This window comes from Lutra lutra, chromosome 7, assembly GCF_902655055.1.
Source record: "Lutra lutra chromosome 7, mLutLut1.2, whole genome shotgun sequence".
NCBI classification, from domain to species: Eukaryota; Metazoa; Chordata; class Mammalia; order Carnivora; family Mustelidae; genus Lutra; species Lutra lutra.
This window is the reverse complement of record NC_062284.1, coordinates 63,796,086-63,820,835: the sequence shown is the minus strand read 5'-3', so window position 1 is coordinate 63,820,835 and position 24,750 is coordinate 63,796,086. Positions and strand designations below refer to the sequence as shown.

The 24,750-nt window shown below is 40.1% G+C and overlaps 1 protein-coding gene across 1 annotated transcript; it reads right to left on the bottom strand.

The window, feature by feature from the left end:
* Positions 1-432: 432 nt before the first annotated feature.
* On the bottom strand, positions 433-22,890 carry EIF3J (eukaryotic translation initiation factor 3 subunit J). Its single transcript, XM_047737065.1, has 8 exons — positions 22,851-22,890; positions 22,661-22,764; positions 12,629-12,683; positions 12,053-12,144; positions 5,278-5,392; positions 3,228-3,389; positions 1,860-1,933; positions 433-1,531 (listed from the first exon to the last, which is right to left on the bottom strand). The coding sequence occupies exons 1-8, from the start codon at positions 22,888-22,890 to the stop codon at positions 1,400-1,402; spliced, it is 774 nt and encodes a 257-aa protein (XP_047593021.1). The 3' UTR covers positions 433-1,399.
* Positions 22,891-24,750: the final 1,860 nt, after the last annotated feature.

Below are 24,750 nucleotides of genomic sequence, written 5' to 3'. Positions count from 1 at the left end.
AGTCTAACAGAGCTTTGATTGAGGTTGCTAATTCCTATTTAAGAGAAATTTAAAACATCTTTTTGTTCTGCCCCTGCTTTTGATTCTCTGGTGATTTCAAAAAAGACTCCAACCACAAATTTGGTTAAATTGTTTAACAGAAAATATATAATAAAGATCACCCAATCTTTGCTTACAGCCATAACCTGAGTAACAAGCTCAATTACTTCAAATAAATAAGCTCTTCTAGTTACTAATTTGCCCAAATAAATAAGAGGAAGGCAGCCCTATACCTCTGTTGCTCTAGGGTGACACTATTCAGGGCCTGGCACATCATTTTTGTCTTAAAGCCGTAACTGCTCGTTAGGCATTTACTAAAGTATACAGAGAGCTCTAGTCCCAAGAGCTGGGTTCTATACCCTCGAAAACTATCTCTTGGGAGTTAACACAAAATTTAAGTCCTCACAATAGTGATTTTATTAAATTAGTTGCTTTTATAAAACATTGCAGATGTCATAATTGTTAACATAACAATTTACGAAACTGTAGTCAACTGGTGCAGTTTGCTGAGCATGTTTTATAAAGGAAAGGAAATGCCAAAACCCTGTTAAAGTTATTCCACTGCAGCCTAAGAGAACAAAGGAGAATTGTCACTTAAATCAGGGAAATAAAACAGGTAAAGAGCTTCCCTCCCCCATCTGAAGCACTCCATCCGTAGAACAGTCTGATAAATAGGAACTAGGCAGTCTATGCATTCAAGAGATTCCACAAGTTGTAATGCAGTGCAATAATGGAGAGGTTTACCTTCTTCAGCTTCAAAGTTGGAGGGTTTGGTCATTTAATTTTTAAATATCAAGCTAGTGCTTTTCAGCTGTTGTATCTTCACTCTGAGATAAGCAGTCTTCTTCACAATGTATTTTTTTTAATATCCTCACGCTCAATTTTAAGACAAAGCAATTTTAATACTAGGTGCACACCACATGCCCTTGCCGCAAACTGCTTTTCTTGACAAGTTATGAAGTAGTTCAAGGAGGTATGGTTAAGGCTGTATTACTGAATGGTGCTGGTAAATACTACACAATTTTTGTCATGTTGCAACCTTTGTTTCCAATTCAGTGACTGCTGCTATGGAATCAGAGAGCAACAATGACAACATTATTAGGTTTTTGTGGCTTTTTTTTTTCTTTTTTAAACTATGATTTAGTAGCAACTGAGGTTCCCAATTTTAACCCCTTGGCAGCAAGATCCAAGTTCCCTCATTCGCACATTAGCACCTAAGTGTCAAGGGGTTAAATAACCAGCACAAAAGATACTGCACTTCTGATTGTAGCATTTGGCAGAACTGAAAGGAAAGGAAGTTGTGCTACATGTTGAAGGGATTGTGGGCAACAGAAAGAAGACACCAGGAGAAGAGAAAATGTCACATGAAGTCTTCATAGTCTTGTACATATCCTCCATCATAGCCACCGTAATCTGCCAGATCATCTTTCATGGTAGCCTTTAATCCCCCTCCAGGGACCACACCTTTCTTCTTCTTTTTGGCTTTGCTTTGCTAAAGACAAAAGAGAGTGAATTTATGAGCCTACCTACTGGGAGTATCTTTTCTGGTACAGAAACCCTCAGATACCAAACAAAGCCTCTGGTACCAAAAAGCTTTAGTTCTCAAAGGGAGATCCCAGACCCTAACCCTGGGCAATTTCTATTAATTCCCAAAAGAAAACCATGAACGTGTCTGTAAACAAGAGGATGGTAATGGCACTCACTCCTGCTCTGTTCCAACATAAAGCTTTAGTTCAGGCTCCTACTACACTTGTTCAGAATATTAGGCCTACATCCCCGTCCTCCTGGAATATACATTTCCTCCGCATGCTTGTTCTTACCTTTTCTTGCTTTTGTTTTTCACTGCAAAGCACAGTCAGTGAATTGGTAATCTTTTTCAAGTCATCAATTTCCACTAAGGGAAAAAAAAAAAAAGGAATACCACATCTAATTTGGCCATGATTAATTTCAGTAACTTTGGAAAGCCTATGAATTTGTCCTGTTAAATGTAAGACAGTAAAGAATCATTCAGTCTATGGTTAGGCCCACAAATCAGAATTACTTAAATTTCTTTATAATATCCTGTAATAACCAAGACACCATTATTCAGAGAAAGGAAGAATGTCTTCAGAGCTCACAGTGCTCCCTACCATACTTCCTTACTCAATCTATGCACATGAATTGGGGGTGGGGAGACCATATAGAAGATTACCATGCCTTTCCACAACAAGTCCTCAAATGCGCAGTAAGGAGTGGCTAAATGAAGGTGGAACGAGTCTTAAAACTACAAATGACAACTCTCCACCCCTTGGGGTCTCCATTTTCAACCAGAGGAACTAGAATGAAAATAGTAGGCGCCTCAGAGATCTCAGTGTCCCACTGGAGACAAGCCTATTTACAGGACAACACATCCTTCCATCCTTAGAGAAATATCAAGCTGGGAAACAGATACCAGTTTTCAGCTACCAAAAAAGTGTTTCAGTTTTCATTTGAGAGCACCTTCAAAAATAGGGGGGGGAAAAGTACATGCAAATAAAATACCAGCCATGGGTATATCACTGATCAAGTTCAGAACCTCCAGTGTGATAAAGATTTCTCAAGGAAAACCCAGTTTAAAGTTCACTGTGTAGAATTCCTTTTTCTCAATCTTAACCACAGCAAATACCAGCAAAAACAGTCCCTTCCACACTAGTGTCACTCCACCCCTGGTTTTTAACTCCCACACACCCTGCCTCTGAAATGTAGGACTCTCAGGGCATGGCACCACACCAATGGACCCAAAGAATAGGGACCAGCTCTGTTGAGCAACTTAAACCAAGTCACAGGCTTCCTTGTTTGTAAAAGGAAAAGACATTTGCTGTGGTCTCCCTCAGGTCTAAAATTCCATACACTCAGGGATCATTTTCCCCAAAAGATACTTATGAGTCCCTTTAAGATATAATTAGATAAAAGAAGAAGCTAGTATTTTGTTAGCTGCTGGGTCAGCAAAGCTCAGATGTCCCTTTTGGGAAGCCATTTTAAAAACATGAAGAGGGCCGCCTCAAAAAACAAAACCACTCATACTTTTTGCAGAACATTCCCAAGGTAACTTCTAAAAATCAATCCTATGTTTATTATAGAATGCGAAAAAATAGTCAACCTCCATCCTCCTGAGTATGATGTGCCCTTCCTAAAATCCACCCACAAAGATAGAGATTAGAATTACTTACATGAAATACACACATCTCGAACTAAAGCTTCCAAAAAACTGGCATAATATAGTGACTTTTCATATTGTGTAATTTTATCTTTTAGTAACTTTCCAAACTCTGTGAAGTCATCTCTTGAAGATGGGTTCATTGCATCTATTCCATAAACAGTATTATTAACACCTGCAGGAGAAGAGGAAGCACTAAAAATATCAGAAAGGGTTTTTTTTTCACATTTATAAACCAACTAGATAGCTGAACTACCCTGTTACTTCATGCTAAAGCACAGGTTCTTAACATAGGTCCACTGGAGTCCTTGGACAGCAATCAGGAGGTATGTGAATTTGGATCAGAAAAAAATTTATAGCTTTATTTTCACTAACCTCTAATTTAGCATTTCCTTTCATTTTGATTATAGGCAACGATTCACAGTGATATTAGCAAAACCTGTTACCAATAAAAGATCAGGTATTTTCATATCACATTACAGGTGTAGTTATCCTGAAATAATGTTTTCAAATTATATTACTATTAGATCTGACACTGGCTCTTAGTTAATGCATTAATAAAGAAGCACATTCTTACTGTATCTCAAGTTATTTTAATATTTTGATACCTATTTCAGTAGGCTTCCTCACTAAGTAAAGCCCTATGTATTTTATTTTATGCATTTAAAAACATATTAAGAACAGACCCATAGTCTTTAGCAGACCACCAAAGGAGTCCTTGGCACAAAAGGGATGCTCTTAAAGCATAGGTCCAAGAAGAGCCCAAAGGAAAGTGCAGAGAGAAGGAAAATGCAAAAAAATTAAAGATGGTTCCCGTGAAAGTATCCAGCTAACTGACTCCAGAGGCAAAGCAGGGGTAAACCATGTGTTAAATCCCAAAGGAAAAATAAATCTGGCCTAAAAGGATTCTAGGCTAAGAGATAGTACATTCTATAGCCTCCTCAATAGTAAAGTGAATTAGTTGTTAACAATATCACTGATTCAGTATTTCAGCATGAGAAACACAACATTAAAACCCTACTAACCAAATGATGCCCGTATGAATGCATATTTTTGCCTTTTAATCTATAATTGTGGTCCCATATTAGAATTTATGGGTACCAGGTAAACTCTTCTCTTTAATAAACATATGGGTGGCTTATTACCATCCTATGAAAACACTGGATAATAGCTGCAACGCCCTCTGTAATGAGATGAGTGCAGCTAAGACATGCTGAGCACACACCAGAGTACAGGAGCATCACAGCCACTCCTCCGAGATTGCTGGCAACTCATGGAGAGAAAAATCACACCTCCCACAGAAAGGAGAAGGATCATTAGAGCCTGCTTGATCCATTTTAAAAAAGACGAAGGAGGGGGTAAAAATCAAGATAACTATATCCTTATTAGCTCTAGGTTTCAATTTCAAAGTTATTTAATGTTTCAACATGATCTTCTACTCTGAAAAGTACTCAATAGGTAACGACAACAATGAGCTTAAACAAAATGAGAGCTTTTATCTGTTTCTTTGGCCATGTTTCTTACTATACCCTTTACCCTTTACCCCTAGCACTCTGAACTCAACTGGGCACAAGACCCTAAAGTATCTTTTATCTCATGTACCAACCATAGCTGCAAGGGTGGCACAAAGAAATGGAAGCCCTCCAAAGACAGGGCATGGTGAGGGCCAAGAAGGGTCACAGAAAGAAATGACCCTGAGCAAAGGCACAGCCCTATAGTCAGTTCGAAATTTAAACCACAAAGCTACAAGCCTCACATTTCATCCAAATTTCATCCATCTGATAAATATATTTAAAGCAGCAGTATACTCTATTTGGGTCCAATGACTTATCTTAATAATCTTTTACTTGATACTCAAAACAATTTTTCAAAAATCTGAACATGTATCTCACTCTACCTTAAGCAATGAAATCTCAAATAAAAACATTAAAAACTACTTTCTAATATCTAAGCCAGTATTATTATTTCAAAAAAGTATATACTTTCTAAATTTTAGTATTTGGTAACATTTCCACATTATTCACCTGGAACTTCAATACTTCACTGCAATCACCAGCACTTACCAAAAGTTTCTTTTGCTAATTCAAGGTCTGATTCTTCCTGTAATTTCTTTAGTCGCAGTTTATCTGCTAATTGTTCTTCTGGTGTTAGCACTTTAGGTTCTTCAGGTTCTTCTAACTAAAATTAAGACAGAAAGGAAGTTTTAAAACAGCGGGCATTATAAAGGACCAGTACACTTTTGTATTGTGTGAATTTTTTTTATAAACACATATAAATAATAGCAAACACTTATAAAGTATTTATTGTATTTCAGGCATCCTTCTAGACACTTTAGATATTTCTTTTTAAGATTTATTTATTTGAGGGGCGCCTGGGTGGCTCAGTGGGTTAAAGCCTCTGCCTTCAGCTCAGGTGATGATCCCAGGGTCCTGGGATCGAGCCCCACATCGGGCTCTCTGCTCAGCAGGGAGCCTGCTTCCCCTCTTCTCTCTCTGCCTGCCTCTCTGCCTACTTGTGATCTCTATCAAATAAATAAATAAAATCTTTAAAAAAAAAAAAACATTTATTTATTTGAGAAAGAACAAGCAAGCACGAGGTGCAAAGGGAGAGAGAATCTCAAGCAGACTCCATGATAAGTGAGAGCCCGACATGGGGCTCAATCCCACGACTCTGAGATCACGACCTGAGCTGAAGCCAAGAGTCAGATGCTTAAGCAACTGTGCCACCCAGGCACCCCAATGCTTTAGATATTCTTACCCTGATTTTACATGAAATAAAATACTAGGCGCAGAGAGGTTAAGCAACCTGTCCATAGTAACAGAAGGTTAACACAGCGGTAATGTGAGAGAATGGGTTTATTTCCAAAATAGCCTTTTGAAAAAATATGGAATCGAGACTATAGAAAAGGGAAAGATTGCACTTTCATATTCTTCTGCTAAAGACCACATTTTGAAACAACCTTTCTAGGGCAACTTGGAAATACGTATGAAGTCTTAAAATACTTTTATATGATTTATATGGAATCAAATAATTCCACTTCTAGTTATTTATCTTAAGAAACCAAAGATGCACACAAACATTTAGCCACAAGGAGGTCCAATGGAGCATTACCTATAATTTCAAATACATCTAGAGACAACCCAGATGTTCAACAACAGAAAAGTTAAATAAAGTATAGCACATCCATATGACAATACAGATGACCCCTTGAATAACACAGGCTTGAACTGCATGGGTTCACTTAGTCACAATTTTTTTTTTATAAGTATAGCCTATTAAATGCATTTTCTCTTTATGATTTTTTTAAAAAGATTTATTTATTTGAGAGAGAGAACAAACAGGAGGGGCATAAGAAGAGAGAATCTGAAGTACACTCAGTGCTCAGTGTGGAGCCCGACACAGGGCTGGATCTCATGACCCTGAGATCATGACCTGAGCTGAAACCAAGAGTCCAGTCAGACACTTAACCTATACCACCCAGATGCCCCCTCTTTATGATGTAGTAACGTTTTCCCCCCTCTAGTTTACTTTATTGTAAGAATATAGTATATAATACACACAACCACAAAATTATGTGCTATTTACGTCAACAGTAAGCTATTAGTAGTTAAGTTTTGGGGGAGTCAAAAGTTGTATGTGGATTTTCAACTGTGCAGGGAGTCAGCACCCTTAACCCTCATATTGTTCAAAGGTCAACTGTACCACGCAAACATAAAAAATGTTCTTTCTTCGGGGCACCTGGGTGGCTCAGTGGGTTGAAGCCTCTGCCTTCGGCTCAGGTCATGATCCCAGGGTCCTGGGATCGAGCCCCACATCGGGCTCTCTGCTTGGCAGGAAGCCTGGTTCCTCCTCTCTCTCTGCCTGCCTCTCTGCCTACTTGTGATCTCTCTATGTCAAAAAAAAAAAAAAAAAAAAAAAAAAAAAGTTCTTTTTTCAATGAATGGTAAAAAGAATTTATCTTTTCCTATTGTTACTATTATAAAAGTAACATTATCTGGCGCCTGGGTGGCTCAGCTGGTTAAGTGTCTGCCTTCATCTCAGGTGGGATGAGTTCCCTGTCGGGCTCCCCACTCAGTGGGGAGTCTTTCTCCCTCTCCCTCTGCTTCTCCCCCCGCCCCTCCGCTTGTGTGCTTTCTCTTACATAAATGAATAAAATCTTAAAAAAAAAAAAAAAAGTAACATATTATCATTTATTAACAAATTTAAACACATACAATACAACTTACTGCTTATTTCCCAGTCCTAGTCCTCTGAGATGCTAGTTAATGGTTTGGTGAATATCATTTCTTTATGCTATGATGTTGCCTACAACAAATGCATTTTACTATGAGGGAAAATCTGTGACAGTATTTACTGAAGTGGGAACAAAGCAGAGGGAGCTTGTGCCATTTGTGGTCATCCATGTCCGTGCAGTTTACAAGATTCTGATTCAGAAGTCCACTTCTATAATACACAGGATTTTGTTTCTCATGAAGAAGATGAAATAAGAAATGTCATTATGCCAAGTTAAAGAAATCTCAGACTATTTCTCAGGGAAATATCATGACTTAACCATCTTCATAGATCTGGACATCATTAAGTATTTCCTGCATCAAAACTGAACATATCTTAATACTTGACCTAAGACAAACTATCTAAAGTTCCTTTATGTTGGAGACTAATACCAAGATACAAAAAAGAAGTACAGGGATGCCTGGGTGGCTCTGTCGGTTAAGTCACTGCCTACGGCTCAGGTCATGACCCCAGAGTCCTGGGATCGAGTCCTTCATTGGGCTCCTTGCTCAGCAGGGAAGCCTGCTTCACTCTCTGCCTCTGCCTATGTTTGCTCTCTCTCTCTCTATCTGACAAATAAATAAATAAAATATTTTTTTTAAAAGTATAAATCTTAATTTCAATGACCAAGAAAGACCTAATCAAGATGGCTTCTTAGACTGAGTTATAAGATTCTATTACTTGTTCTGATCATAGAAACACACCTGTGGATATATTTAGATACACAAATACAAATTATTAAAAAGTACCTAAAATGTTCTTAACTGGGGGATGCAGGCACTCTCATACATTGTCAATGGCAAATGCAAACTGGTACAATGCCATACACAGGACAATCTGGGAACATTTATCAAGACCACAAGTATGATTTGCCCTTTGACCCAGCAATCTCTCATTTGGGAATTTATCCTGCAAATGTGACTACACCCATCAGAAATGACAAACACATATGGTTATTCATGGAAGTACTGTTAATCAAGTAAAGGACTAGGAGGAAAAAAATCTAGCTGTCCCATCACTCGAAGACTGGTCAAATAAAATATGGTGCATTGAGGCAATGGAATACCATACAGCTACCAAAAAAAAAGGATAAATAAACCAAAAACTAATAAAAATGGTTTCTTATAGGAAGTGTCAGGGAACAGGATAAAGAGGATAGAATAAGAATGGATGTCTGAGACTTTTCTGAGTGTATCATTTCGGTATAGTTTTGACTTCTGAACACATTTCATGTTTAAAGGATAAAGTTAAATTAAAAAGAAAAGAAAACCTTAAAAATGGAAACAAAATGACTCTAAAATGTATATCAAAATATACAGGGAAAATAATACTAATGACTTTAGAACCCAGGACCTAATTCTACATCCTTAGTAGGAAATATTCTAAGCCCAAAAAGAACTGCAAGGAAATCCTAAACTTGATTCAGTAGCTTTACATTGTTAGTATTACTGGTATTGTAGAAAAGCTAATAAAAATTATGTTAACATTATCAGAAACCAGTATTTTCAGAATAAGAGAAAACATCAATATGAACTAATGCTTACACACACAACACATATACACACACACTCTCCTGTACATTTATGAACTTCCTAGCTTCACCCATAAAAAAGGGTCTAGAAAGCCACCTCAGTGAGTCCTACTAGCAACTAGATTTGGCCACTTAATATCATTTCCAACTAAAAAGAACCATAAAAGTAGTAGCTGATTCCAGGCCTAAAGAAGAGAGTTTACCAGGTGAGCCCAACACTTCTTACTGTCAGAAAGCAAGGAAGTTTTCAAAGATTCTGTCAAAAAGATGAAGTTTCAACAACTTAAAGGGTTTCCTACTGGATAAAGCTTGGGACAATTTGAGCATCAAAAAAATAATTACTATATCTGAGTAAAACAATGAATTTATAAAAACCTATAGATCCACAAATTCACTCAAAAAGAAACTGACAGGGCGTCTGAGTGGCTCAGTTGGTTAAACGAACGCCTTCGGCTCAGGTCATGATCCTAGAGTCCCTGGATCAAGTCCCACATCGGGATTCCTGCTCAGCAAGGAATCTGCTTCTTCTCCCGCTTACCTCTCCTCTCATTCTCCCTCCCTCTCTCCCTCTCAAATAAATAAATAAAATCTTAAAAAAAAAGAAGAAGAAGAAGAAAAAGAAGAAACCCACAAAAATCCCTCATTTTTCAGCATCAAGTATTTTTACACAACCTCCTTAGTCTGAAAAATTGGTAATTAAAACAATTAAGCTTTTACTCTTCCAGCAAAAACCATATCCAAAGTAACCAAACAACACAGTTTCTTACTTCTTCCTTCTTGGGGGTGCGGGGGAAGCCAGCCAGTAATAAATGGAAGAGAAATCATAGGATGAGAAAAATCACCATTCTGCAATCCCTAATAACACTAGGCAACAATCATCACTAATACTAAACAAATGGGTGAGAGGCTAACGTCAAACTGGATTACTTGCAAGGATATCTAAATTTATAACAGAAGGATGTTACCACCTTAACCGAGTAATCAATTTTAGCATTGCTAATAATAGGACAGACATTATGTGACTCCTGGTGTGATGTGATGCAATATGAAGCACACAGCATGACCTCTCAAGGATTCCAACTAAAAATGTTTAATCTGAATCCAATTCAACTTTTAGACTTATCTGCCAAGTTACAGGAAACTGACTATAATTAGACTATAAGCCATCAGACAAATCAAGAAGGTGGGATGTTTTATAAGACAACTGGGCTCCTCTCTTCAATAAGGCAATGTCATTTTAAAGAGAGAGAGACAGGGGCGCCTGGGTGGCTCAGTGGGTTAAAGCCTCTGCCTTCGGCTCAGGTCATGATCCCAGGGTCCTGGGATCGAGCCCCACATCGGGCTCTCCGCTCAGTGGGGAACCTGCTTCTCCCTCCCTCTCTCTGCCTGCCTCTCTGCCTACTTGTGATCTCTCTCTCTGTCAAATAAATAAAATCTTAAAAAAAAAAAAAATAGAGACATTCCAGAGACTTAGGATGTGTTAACTCATGTAATGCAAGGTCCTTGTCTGAACAAACCATACATAAAAGACATTTGGGGACAATCAGAAAAATGCATACAAACTGAATACTAGAGGATGTTAAAAAATTACAGTTCACTTTATTAGGTATGTAATCATGTGAGAAATAGCTTTGCTCTTTCAGAGATGCATACTAAAGTATTTCAAGATAAAATGCAAAATGTCTGTTATGTACTTGATTACATTTTTTTTTAAAGATTTTATTTATTTATTTGAGAGAGAGCACATGAGCGAGGAGAAGGTCAGAGAAGCAGACTCCCTGTGGAGCTGGGAGCCCGATGCGGGACTCGATCCAGGGACTCCAGGATCATGACCTGAGCTGAAGGCAGTCGTCCAACCAACTGAGCCACCCACGTGTCCCTTGATTACATTTTTTAAAAGAGATTTTATTTATTTGATAGAGTGAGACACAGCAAGGGAGGGAACACAAGCAAGGGGAGTGGAAGAGGGAGAAGCAGGCTTCCTACCAAGGAGGGAGCTCCCAGGACCCTGGGATCATGACCCAAGCTGAAGGAAGACACCCAACGACTGAGCCACCCAGATGCCCCTTGATTACATTTTAATTACAAAAAGAGTTAATGAGGCAAATATGGCATATCAGCAACTGTTAAACTTAGGTGACACATAAGATTATTCACTTTCTCTATTTCTATGTTTGAAATTTTTCTGAATGAAAAGCCAAGAAAAAAATAAAAAACTCTATAACCTGATATGAAAAGATTAAATACATTAAATGATATATTAAATAAAGTAAGGTGAAAACTATAAAAATTTTAAAAAACTTAAGAAAAGCATGGAATAATGGGGTGGCTGGGTGATGGGCACTGGGGAGGGAATGTCCTATAGTGAGCACTGTGAAATGTGTTAAGACTGATGAATCAGACCTGCACCCCTGAAACAAATAATACATTATATGTTATTTTTAAAAAGCAAGGAATAAGAATATATAGGAATATCCAAATACATAAAGATACCTCAGTGATGTAAGAAACCGAAATCACTTAAGGGATAGAGGGAGAAAAACAGGATAAATAAATGAAGAGTTGGGAGTTCTTCTTACCATTGTTTTTTTAATCATGTAAATGTATTTTCTATTAAAAAAATTAATACAGTATTCCTGATCGTCCTCCAAATAATCAGGAACAAAAACAACATATGGTACATGGCAGAGAAATGGATACTTTCTGTATTTCACTCAATATGTACACCACAAATAAAGACTAATCACAACTAGTAAGAACTGCAGGCACTGGCAAAAATCACTGACTGTGGTACTACACAACCATGACTGTCCCAAATGTTTGTGGAAACTTAAAAGGCATTCTAATACATAAAACTTCTGGGTTAGCTTTTTGCAAAACCCACAAATTCAGTTTGGGGATTCACTTACCTGAAAGTGTCCATTAACAGTCTTTACAAAGCCCTTCAGATTGCCAGGTAATATTTGCTGTCCGTTAAGACACTGTACTACTACTGATGTGAGAATTCTGTATTGCAGGAAATGAATGGTACTTACCCTCTTTTTAATTTCTTCTTGCCTTTTCTTCTGTTGCCGTTCTTTCTCTTTTATTTTCTCTGCTATTTTTTTCTTTTCTGAAACTTTTACTTCTGAAAGAAATGTTTTAATCAGTTACCCTGAATATTTTCCAGTTTATGGATGAGACAGACATCTAACACTTGTATACTTCAAGAGACCAACTTCTCCCAGTTCGTGATTTACAGGCAAATAAGAATGGGAAAGTTCTAGGACTCTTCCTTTCTCTTCTCTGATCTGATCCTTAAGGCCCCAACACCTCCCTTCGTATTTCTCCAGCACTTTCAGCAGAATTTAGATCATTAAAATATGAGGCCACACCCTCTACTCTCTCCTAACAGCAGCACTCAAACAGAAAGCGGCAGGCAGGATCCAATCTGTTTACGATTTGAGGGAGAGAAGAAATGGGAGAAGAGAATAAAGGGAGAACAGAAGGATGTTTGGGTTTCTTAACACCCAAATTTTCAGTTTTGTGACCATTCCATCATGTATCTTAACATAAGCACTAAACGCTCACCAAGACTGAAAACCAAAAATGAAAGAACCCCAGTGGCTCACCTGGTTTTACTTCTGCTTCCTCTTTTTTTTCATCATCATCATCATCCCAGTTATCCTAAAGAAAAGGACCTCTATTAATAATTCTAGCATGTTTACTTTTTTCCGTGTGCACATTATTACCAACTTTTCTAACTCCACGGAAACAAGCTTATTAGAATTTTTTTGGTATTGCATTAAAATTATAAATTAATGTTGGGAGAACAGACATCATGATGTTGAGCTACGCGAAGGAAAAGGTCTGTCTTTCCATTTGTTCAAGTTTACTTGTTTTAAAGTTTCTCTCTTAGGGGTGCATGGAAGGGTCATGATCCCAGGGTCGAGCTCTGGGTCAGCAGGCTCTCTGCTCAGTGGGGAGCCTCCTTCTCCCTCTCCCCTGCCCATGCTTTCTGTCTCAAATAAATAAATCTTTAAAAAAAAATAAAGTTTCTCTCTTAGAAGATTTGTGAATTTCTCTTTAGGTACATTCTTAAAAATTTCTGTGTTCCTACTGTAAATACGGGTTTTTTCCTGTTGTCCTCTAACTGGTTATTATTTGTATATATGATTGACTTTTATATGTTAATTTTATATCCTGCTACCTTATATTTGAATTTTTTAAAATTCATTTATCACTTTTCATTGATTCCCTAGGGTTTTCCAAGTGTACTACATATCATCTGCAAATGAGAATAGCTTTACTTCTTTACCAGTTCTTTTTTTTTAAAGACATTTATTTATTAGAGAGAGAGAGCAGGGGTGGGGGGAGAGAAAGAGTCTCAAGCAGACTCCCCACTGAGCACAGAGCCTGAAGCCCCAGATTCCATGACCCAGAGATCATGAGCCGAGCTGTAACCAAGACTTTGACACTCAACCGACTGGGCCACCCAGATGCTCTACTTCTTTACCAATTCTTATGCCTCCACAACTGATTTCTCCAATTACACTCACTAAACTCTTGTACACTGTGAATGGTAGCAGCGATAATGATGATTACCTTCTTCTTTTACGGAAATACCTCTAGTGTTTCCCCATGAAGTGTATGCACCCCACAGTATTTATGCAGTAAAATTTATCAATCTTTTCTTGCCTGTGGATTTCAAGCCAGCTTCTTCTAGAATATATACACTTTCATTGTTTTTCAACAAGATCTCTGGTCCATGTGGAGTTTTTTCTCTGTGTGGTATGAAGTATGGATCTTATTCTATTTCCAAATGGTTACCCAACTGTCACAGCTTTGGTTATTAAAAAGTCCACCTGAGGGTGCCTAGGTGGCTCAGTGGGTTAAGCCTCTGCCTTCGGCTCAGGTCATGGTCTTAGGGTCCTGGGATTGAGCCCCACATCAGGCTCCCTGCTGAGCAGAGGAGCTCCACCCGAGTCCAGTGCTTTGCCATGTAGTAAATTTTCACAGGTACTTGGTCTATTTCTGCTTTCTATCCCATCCGGCTATTTTCTCTTCATGCCCCAATACCATACTGCTTCCCTTACTTTAATTATAGTATGTTTTTATATAGGCCAGGGCTAGTCCCTCCCTTATAGATTTTCAGGCTTTTTAGTATTTTCCTAGCCATTCCTGCATGTTTGTTTTTCTGTATTAACTTTTATATCATCTTGTCTAATTCTATAAAAACCTTCCCTGTTAACAAAATACAAGATAACCAAGCCAGAACTACTTCTCTTAAAGTAATTTGCAGCTGTTTTAAATAAAAAACTAAAAGGACTTTATATTTCTTACTTTCTCAAATGCAGTGGTTCGGGGCGCCTGGGTTAAAGCCTCTGCCTTTGACTCAGGTCATGATCCCAGGGTCCTGGGATTGAGCCCTGCATCGGGCTCTCTGCTTCCCTTCCTTCCTCTCTCTCTCTCTCTCTCTCTGCCTGCCTCTCTGACTACTTGTGATCTCTGTCAAATAAATAAATAAAATCTTAAAAAAAAATCAAATCAAATCAAATGCAGTGGTTCAATTATTTCAAGTATTTCATTCAACACAACCCTGATTAATGAATTAAATCCATATAATATTTAAACCCAATATTTAAAAGCAGTCAAGAGCTAATCAATAGCTTCTTGAACCCACTCCCTAACTTGGGTGGGGCACTTTAAGGTGGATCTAGACTCTTGTCTTTTCTACACCTAACAGAGCCACTAAATATAAACTGATTATCAAACAATTTTCCAAAGGCTCCACAGATTTGGAATGTTTAAATTTACTAGGGGCAGACACAGCCTTGTATTTAGATAGGGCTTTAATCTACAGGTAGCCTGGCCATTGTCTCAGCAACTACCATTTGAAATGTAAATGACATGCCATTTGAAGCTGAGCCACAGGATTGCAGATGCAAAGCAAGAGGCCCTGATGTGACTGGAGGATACAGAGGGTGACTAATGAGCCTAACTATGACACCAAGCTTCTGTTTTATAACAAGACAGGTCATAATCTAAATCAGTCTAGGTATTTAAACTAACCAAGCCTTGATTTTAATAAAAATCCACCAAAGAACTAAAAATCCTGGTTAAGACTGCCATGTGGTCTACAAGCAGAGTAGAAAGAAATTTGTAGAAAAGTAAAATATTTTGGGATGCCTGGGTGGCTCAGTCAGTTAAGAGTGCCTTTGGCTCAGGTCATGATCCTAGGGTCCTGGGATCGAGTCCTGCATCAGGCTCAGTTGGTCAGTGGGGAGTGTGCTTCTCCCTCTGCCTGTCACTCCCCCTGCTTATGTTCTCTCTCTCTCTCTGACAAATAAATAAAATCTTTAAAAAAAATAAAATATTTTCATAATCACCTTACCCTGGCAATTTAACTTACAATTCAAGGTTAACAGACTGAAAGCAAACCTGCTTGTCACTGTTTGGACATCTAAGATACGTAAATTAGAAATTAGACAGCAAATGTTTATGTAATTTCACCGGTTTGCTTAAGTGCTTGTTATCAATACACCACAGTACAAAAGTAACCCTAGAACTAAAAATAAAAATTAACCACCAGGAGTTTTTTTGTTGTTTTAATCTTCACAGAATATAGAAAGCTGGGTCTGTGAGTGGGTCTTCAGACAGGAAGCCTATTTGCTGACTTCAAATACTCACCTCTCTCTACTAATAACAGTGATGATGATGATGATGATGATGATAAAGCATTTATCAAGTGCTTACTTTTCACCAGGCACTGTGCAAAGGGCCTTACAAGTAGTAACAGTTAACCCTAACAAAAGTTCTGTAAATAAGGTGGTGCTATCCCTATTTTATAGATAAGAATATTAAGGCCCTGAGACACCTATCCCAAAATCTTAGTGAAATATAATGAAGGATGAAAGAACCAAAACAAACCAACCAACCCCCCAAAAAATTAAGGAACCACTTCTAAATGAACAAAAGTTCCTTTAAAGTGTCATAGAAACATAACTTCTTACCTGAACCCTGAAACGTATACAATAACTCTCTGAGATTTAGGTCTCTCCCCCACCAAAATGTGTTCTTTCAATCAGTTCTGGAATAAGTCCCGCTGGAACTGCAGGAAAGCTCATCAAAGAGAAGGGTATGGCATATGGTATCATGCCCAGCTACAATTCTATCAGTTACCTACCTCAGATTGCCTGTGATGATTTTCTACTAATTTTAAGAAACTCGTCTAGCAGCCTCTGGTAGTAGGGGGTCAAAAGGGGAGAAGTATGGCTAAAAATGAGTAGCTCCATCCCAGGACATCCAAAAATGGAGAAGCAGATCCATCAGGGGAGCATTTCTCAGTTCCCTCCCCCAGTAAAACATTACCCCCACCCATATCACTGATCCCTCAGTATCTCATTTATACCAACTCTATGCACCACACCTTTATCCCTGTTCCTGGTTTCCCCATCAAAGCATAAACCTTATTCTAGACGTTCAAGTTAAACTGTCCCATCAGTGTAGACATAATGAGGCTACCTGGAATTCCACCGCAGAATGGATTTTAGAAGCTAAAGCTGGTTCCTACAGAGTCCTGGGAACAGCTATGGCACTTGCTTCTGCATTCATAAAAGAACCATGAAAGCAAGACTTGCCTGTCCCCCTCACCCCAGAGCACTCAAATCTTCCCTGAAGTTTCTACCACACTGGGGACAAGTCCCTAAAGAAGGGAGCATAATGATGTTAACAAAGAGACTAGTCACCCTTCCAAAGAGAGTAATCCTAAAAGCAGGTCAGGCAGTTTTCCCCAGGAACTTAAAAGTTTTTGTTTTCTTAGTTATAAAATTTGCCAAGTGCCCAAAAAGTACATGTAAGGTAGAATGTCGAAATCTGCCCAATTTTCTATAAACACTCAGACTTTGTAAATCCTGACAATAACTTCAGATAAAATTCAAAAAACGTTCTTCAAGAAACAACTAAAATTAACACATTTAAGTAGCAATTAAATCTGTACTTTAGTAAGCTCTAAATGGCTATTTGGTTCCAGAGACTACCTGTCAATAACAAGTAAATTCCTTACCCAATTATTTTGGTAGGTAATAAATCCGCTAAATATAATATTCAATTTGTCTTTAAAACAATCATCCAGGTTGCTCTTGTAAAATGGCTAGCTTCCTTAAAACAGAGGCGGTTTATAAACTACTTATCTATACTCTTCTACAATACACACCCAACATCATTTGAGCCATTTCTCTGAAAGAGTTGACTGCTTTTCAAGTTTAAAACCTGCTACCCGGAGCGCCTGGGTTGCTCAGTGGTTAAGCATCTGCTTTCTGCTCAGGTCATGATCCCAGGGTCCTGGGATAGAACCCCACCCCCCATCAAGATCCCTGCTCGGTGGGAAGCCTGCTTCTCCTTCTCCCACTCCCCCAGCTTGTGTTCCCTCTTTCACTGTCTCTCTCTCTCTCTCTCTCTGTCAAATAAATAAATAAATAAATACATACATACAATCTTTAAAACAACAACAAAAACAAAATCTGCTTCCCAACTGAACAGGACTAGAAATGAAAACAAAACAAAAATTTTAAATCCTGCTTTTTAAAAATTCCTCATAATATAGCCAGTAGTTGGCTAATCTGTCATTTTTATCATGTACAACTACAGAATGTCACATGCAGTAAGAGAACACATTTAGGGCTGAAAATGCTTTCCAACTTAAGCAAGATATATTTATAGATCATCAAACAGAAGTAGCTACAAAGGAAGGTAAAATTCTTTTGCCGCACAGCAAGAATCCATTAATTAACACATACTCCTTTACTTTTCTTTAAGTAGTTTGGTTTAGGTAAAGAATAACCTTTTGCAGGAAAAGAGCCTTTCACTGATGTTCTGTAAGCTGTACTGTCGTGCTCTAAGAGGCCCCAGAACTCTGTAACAGGCTTCTGGCAAGGGTAGACTTTCCAGAAACATTCAGTTTTTAAAAAGAAGCCCAGGGGCGCCTGGGTGGCTCAGTGGGTTAAGGCCTCTGCCTTCGGCTCAGGTCATGATCCCAGGGTCCTGAGATTGAGCCCCGCATCAGGCTCTCTGCTCAGCGGGGAGCCTGCTTCCCTGCCTTCTCTCTCTGCCTACTTGTGATCTGTCAAATAAATAAGTAAAAATCTTCAAAAAAATAAAATAAATAAAAGAAGCCCAAATGTTATTCCATAATCTCAGAAGTATGCTGGCTTCTAGAAGCCAAGGTACCTGCCTCAATAAATTCTACTTCATTTAATTCAATTCATTAAGTTTTTAACATCTTACTATGTATTATGGCTCAGCACTCAGTTGAATTCCACCTCAATGCCTACCTGTCTCATATCTGGAACTAGTCACCCTTCCAAAGAGAGTAATCCTAAAAGCAGGTCAGGCAGTTTTCCCCAGGAACTTAAAAGTTTTTGTTTTGTTAACTCTCATTAATCAATTCTACTTTAAATGCTTGGCTAAAGCAAGATCAAGTTACTAAACAATAAACAAATGGCTTATTTATTTTCAGTTATCCAGCATGACAAACACATCAGGTAAATATTTTCCAGTAATAAACATGCTATCTAACTAAAAACTTACTAGTTTATAAAAACTACCAGGGAACTGAAATGATATAACTGAGATTTACCTCAAAATAATCTGGTTGGGGAGAACAGTGAGTGGAAAGACAGAAAAAATAAGATTGTGCATGGGTTTATTAAACTTCTCTTTACCTCTTTTTATGCTTGAATTTTTCATAAGAAGTTACACACACACTTCAAGATACCATTTCCTGGCAGAATGCCCACCTTCCGAGTATTTTCCAATAATCTCCCATTTCTCTGAAGTAGAGAGAACAGCTATTTCCAGTTTTTGAAAAAAATATCCTTACTCTGGTAGATTTAAGCTATTGAGCTGGAGAGGATCCTAAAAGATGGCTGAATGGATAGGATGAGACAGGCAGTTTTCAACTAAGTCCATTCTCAAAAAATTCTATAATAGCATTACAGGAGCAAATGCCACAGATGTTTGAACACAGCCAGAAGTCTCCTCAAAACAATTCTACACACCTTAAATAAATTCAACTTTTAATCTATTCTATATTGAAATGCTCGGAAACTAGTAAAACGGAGTAAAAGTTGTGTTGTCCCTGCTCGCGAAGGATAGGTACTCACTGCCTTCTTAGTCAACACATCCTGCACATCACTCCAGCAATAGGGAAGGAGTGCTGTGATAATATGCTAAGTGAACAATTTGTCCCACTACCTCTGCATAACATCAGGACAGTAAGAAACGTAAAATAAAGCAAATGTTAACAGGAGAGTATGTTTGCTAGTTCTCATCTTTCTTTTTTCCTTTTTTTTTTTCTTAAAGGATTTAAGTAATTTCTACAACCAACAAGGGGCTCAAACTTACAACCCTAAGTTAAAGAGTCGCATGTTCTGCAGACTAAGCCAGCCAGAGGACCCTAGTTCTCATCTTTTTAACTGGGAAGAAGTACAGGCTTCTCTCCTCATGAATATTAACAATTCTATGGTTTCACCTAAATCCATTTCTGTCAATACCAGACACCTATTTGAGAAGTCAAGGGCAGCAAAATGTTTTAATGTCTACTGAAAGACAGTAAACTACTGAAGCAAATTACTGTAACAAAGACCTCAATTTTCTTTTCATTTCTCAGGACATTACAAATTACATTAAATCTATATCATTAAAGGTTAAACACTAGATGATGACATAAACTAAAGAAGTTATTCTGTTTCTGCATATTTTACCTTTGAAGACTTTTAAAAAATTCATACATTGTACACTTAAAAGTTATGAATATTTGATCTCATGAAAACTAAGCCTTGTTTCCACATCCTTAACTAAAGAATTAAGTACTAAAACACTATAATTCAGAAATTTGGTATTACTCACTATCATCCAAAGTGACAAAATTGAACTCTAGATTGGCAATCTCTAAGCAAGCAAAAACTTGCTTGATAACCAAAGTCATCCCATTCTGAGTAAAATTCGGAGTAAATAGCTACTATGGAGAGAACTTACTTCTGAGTGAATAGTCTTTATGGAGAGAAGTTGGCTCAGGAAATCACAAAATGTGGCACAAAGTAAACCCCCAGATACCAGATCTAACCAGCATATTTTCCTTTAGCCAGAAAAATTAGTTTCTTTTCAAGACTGCATCTTGAAGAGAGTATTAACATTTATGGAGTGCCTCCCAAGTACTAGGTAATTCTGCTAACACTAGACATATTAAAATATTTAAAGTGTAAACAGGGGCACCTGGGTGGCTCAGTGGGTTAAAGTCTCTCCCTTTGGCTCAGGTCATGATCCCAGGGTCCTAGGATCAAGCCCCGCATCAGGCTCTGCTCAACAGGGAGGGAGCCTGCTTCCCACCCCCACTCTGCCTGCCTCTGCCTACTTGTGATCTCTGTCAAGTAAATAAATACAGTCTTTAAAAATAAATAAATAAAATAAAGTATAAAACAGGGGCACCTGGGTGGCTGAGCTGGTGTTGGACTCGATTTTGGCTCAGGTCATGATCTCGGGTTCATGAGATCAAGCTCCACCTCAGGCTCCACACTAGGCGTGGACAGCTTAAGATTTTCTCTCTCCCTTCCCCCTAGCCTAAATAAATAAATAAGCAAAACAACCCCCTGAAGTTATCTCCTATAATGAAAATTTAGATTAGGACACTAAAAGGGAAGATTAAAAAACGTGTTTATGAACAAGAACAGAGAAAACGTCAAGGCAGTAAAATACACCCCGGTCGGTCTGATTGCGAAGCCCAGGAATCAAACTATTCTTTGAATACCATAACCTGGGAATCTTGAAGAAATTCAAAAGAAATAAACCAATATTTCAACTCAGAGATAAGATGGACAAGTTCAGTTTTTCTCCAAGATCCAACTTCAATATTTATGTAAAAGCAATAAGATATCTGCATAAAAGAAAGAATCTGCACTGAAAGAGTGAGCGGACAAGATGACCTATATGGTCTCTTACAACCTGTAAATCTCTTAGTTCCAAGTGGTCAGAATTAAATTTATCAGGACTGGACACCCTTGAGATCCAATAATCTCTGACAGGCTACTTCACGGTATCACTTCAGACTACTCCATTCAGACTTCATTTTCTAGTACTTCTTTCCTGATTTCTCTAATCTTTTCTTCTCATTTGCTAAAGTATTCCTAATTTCCAGAACAGATGTCCTAATAGCTGCATCCAGTAAGAATACAAAAAGTGCAAGCACAAATTTGAACTGAAGGCTCAAAACATAAAATCCACTACAATATAAGGAGGTAACTAATATCTTGCAATGAGACTGATACACAGTTCATTCCCATGTTTATACAAAATGTAAATAGACTAAGTATCTTCACAAGAGTACTACTCATTTATCATTCCCAATGTCTGCAAAGCTCACATTATTCCTGAACCTCAAGCTGTTCCATAAATTGGACATCCACCTCATCAGACTCAGGAGAAAAAGGTAAAATCCAAACAAAAGTAGGAATAAGTTCATAGTGATTATCTAGCTTAAATTTTTTCAACCCAAGAAGGACTTAATAGGGTTTCCCAATATGTACTGAAGTGTAGAAGTTAGGAAAGTAAAACAACCACTAAGCCATTTAAGCCAAGAAAAATCATTTTCTCAATTCATACAAAATTTTATCTGCACAAATATAAAAGATTTTGAGAGTTCTGTTAATAAGAATCTTCACATTTTGGTCTTGAAAGGTTTGTTAGCTACTTAAAAAAATGAACGCACTAGTAATACTGTCATCTGAAGCCATTTGATGAGTCCCCAGGAGTCTTCAAAAACAAAACGACAAAGGTAATTCTGGTTCAGATCAACAAGGCACGGGAGAAAAAAAACTGGCCCCTTCGTCTACTCCAACTAATATTTTCTTAGGCATCTTTCGTATGTAGACAAGTAACTCACTCTGTCAACTGTCCGTTTTCCAGACCACTGTGTGGACTACCTAGGTTTCTGACCACTAGCCGCTGACTATTTTAGTACTCGTTCATCCTTTTACCACAGTGTGGGGGTGGGAAGCCTAAAGTTATTTCACTTCACTGCTTCTATTTGTCTTGTGTTTAAAAAAAAAAAAAAAAAAGACTGAAATTAAACCACAGTATTTCATTCATCTAACTACTCGAACAAACTCTACAAATGGGCTTTCGGAAACAAATGAGTTACTGCCCCTAGGAAGGCCTGAGCTCAACAAGGCAGGTGGGTTGCAATACTTTCCATATGGGAGAAACCATGGGGTTCAATCCCCAACTTCCCAGATCCTTTTGGAGAGCGCCTCCAGCCCATGAAGTTTGCACGTGGACCGGGCCCTTCCGCGGCTGTCACCTCCCGTCGCCAGTTGGCGGGTGGGATCCAGGCCTGGGTGCAGACCCTTAAAGTAACGGTGGGGCCGGGGCCGCCACCGCCCTCACCAATGAGTCCAAAAGGCCACGCCGCTCGACTCCGGCCCATATGGCCGGCGAGCAGAGAAGAGAAGGGCACCGGGGAACCCAAAGCTCGCGTCTGGACCCAGAGCCCGCAGGCCCGGGCGGCGCCCCTGGGCCCAGAGTCCACCCGCCCGCCCGTTGGCGGGCATCCCCACCCGCGACAGCGCCAGTCCACTCACGCGCTGCCCGGAGCCCGGGCCCGCACCCACCTTGACGTCCTCGTCCTCGTCCTCGCCTTCCCAGCGGTCCCCGCCGGCAGTGCCGCCGCCCCCCACCTTCCGCACCGGGTCTTCCACGGAGAACGTGTCAGCGTCTACGGAAGAGAGGGAGCCGCGTTAGTGCCTGCTTCGGCTTGAGGCCGGCGCCGACCCAGGCCCTGGCCCCGTAACTTCTCCTCACCCCAAGAATCAGAGTCCCCCGCCGCTGCCGCCGCCGCCATCTCGAACCGGGTGTGAGCGTGTGTGAGGGGAGAGCTACCGAGGAGTTAGCGCGGCGGAGGTGAGTCACTGGCTTTGCTCTCGTTGGCCGGCGCGGGGCAGGCTGGGACCGTGGCTGACTGTGCGCCGAGGCCCAGGCCCCGCCCCCTTGGAGTACTGCTGCGGCGGCTGCTGCGGCGGCGGCGGCGGCGGCGGAGGCAGCGGGGCGACGCGCGAGCGGGCGACTGCGGGGCGTGGAATGCGATCGCCGGCGCGGGAGTTGGGCGGGCGGGTGAGACCGAGCGTACAGTACTCCGTGGCTTGGAGGTAGTGGTCCTGAAGGTAATAGGGCGGGAAGAGAGGAAGCGGTCAGGAGGAGGGCTGCCCCAGCCTGGGCTCCGGGGAGGAAACGTAAGTGCGAGGAAGTTAGAAGGTCGTCCCCTAGCCTGGCGCTTGGCCCTCGCGTGTCTTCGCCACCCTTCCCTGCCAACCCCAGCCCCGCCCCGACCGGTCGGGTGCACCCTCTCTCTGTTCGCTTTGGTCGCCGCCCGGGGCTGTTGGCGGATACCAAGGAGACCCCCAAGCTTTCCAAGCTGCGCTCTGAAGCGGGCTGTGGACGCCAGGGCCGCCAGTGGGGGCGGTGGGCCGGCAGCACGGACCCTCGGATGGGGCGTCGCGCTCTGGCGGAGGGAAGCTCCTTCTGGAAGCTAACGTGGGCCCGGCGCCCGGGAAGGAGCGAGTGGTCAGGGCCGCATTCTTGGCCGTCTTCCTAGCCAGGGTGCTCGAATTCAGCTCCTGGCACGTTTGCCTCGAGTTAGTCACGAAGAGATCGAAGAGAGCCCCAGAACTCGAGGATTTTCCCTTCCCGTGAGCCCCTTGAGGCCAGTACATGCTTCTTTCGCAGAATAATTTCGGAACTCAGTCTGCGGTAGGCCTAGTCTCCAGGCTTGTCCTCAAGGAGCGCACAATCAAGTAGCAAAGATAGACATGTAAACAAAATTTCGACACAGTGTGATGACTGCAACAAAAAGAAGCATTATGAGGTTAAATGTGAAAAGGTAACTTTAACGGCGGGGGAGGGGGGCGGGGGAGGCGGAATGCATGAAAGGTTTCCTGGCTTAAGTGATTCGGTATCTGGAGTTTGAAAGACCACGTGAGATTTGTTCAAGTGCATTTCCTGTGGAGGGAAGTCTTGTGGTCCCAGATCTGATGGGCACAATCGGAGATAAACTGAATAGGTAAACTGATTATAACAAAGGGTTTAAGATGGGCTAAACTGCACTCTTTCCTTTGGGTCACTGGGCTCCACTGCAGGGTATTAAGAGGGGAGCAGCTTCAGAAGTTTTTATTTTGCTTTAGTTGTTAATTTGTTTTCGAATATGTAATACATGTACTTGGTATAAAATTCAAGTTATAAAAGAATATATACAATGATCAGCCATTCAGTTCTTTCTAGGAGCAACAGTTCTCTGTTTCTTGTGTATCCTTTCAGGGAGTCTACAAATACACTTTTTTTTTTTTTTTAGTTTATTTATTTATTTATGTACTTAAGCACTGTCTACACCCATGGTGGGGCTGGAACTCAGGACTGGGGAACTAAGAGTCACAGCCAGGCTCTTCTTCTTCTTTTTTTTTTTTTTTTAAAGATTTTATTTATTTATTTGACAGAGAGAGATCACAAGTAGACGGAGAGGCAGGCAGAGAGAGAGAGAGGGAAGCAGGCTTCCTGCAGAGCAGAGAGCCGGATGTGGGACTCGATCCCAGGACTCTGAGATCATGACCTGAGCCGAAGGCAGCGGCTTAACCCACTGAGCCACCCAGGTGCCCCTGGGCTCTTCTGACTGAACCAGCCCGCTGCTCCTACAAAAACACGTTTTATAAAC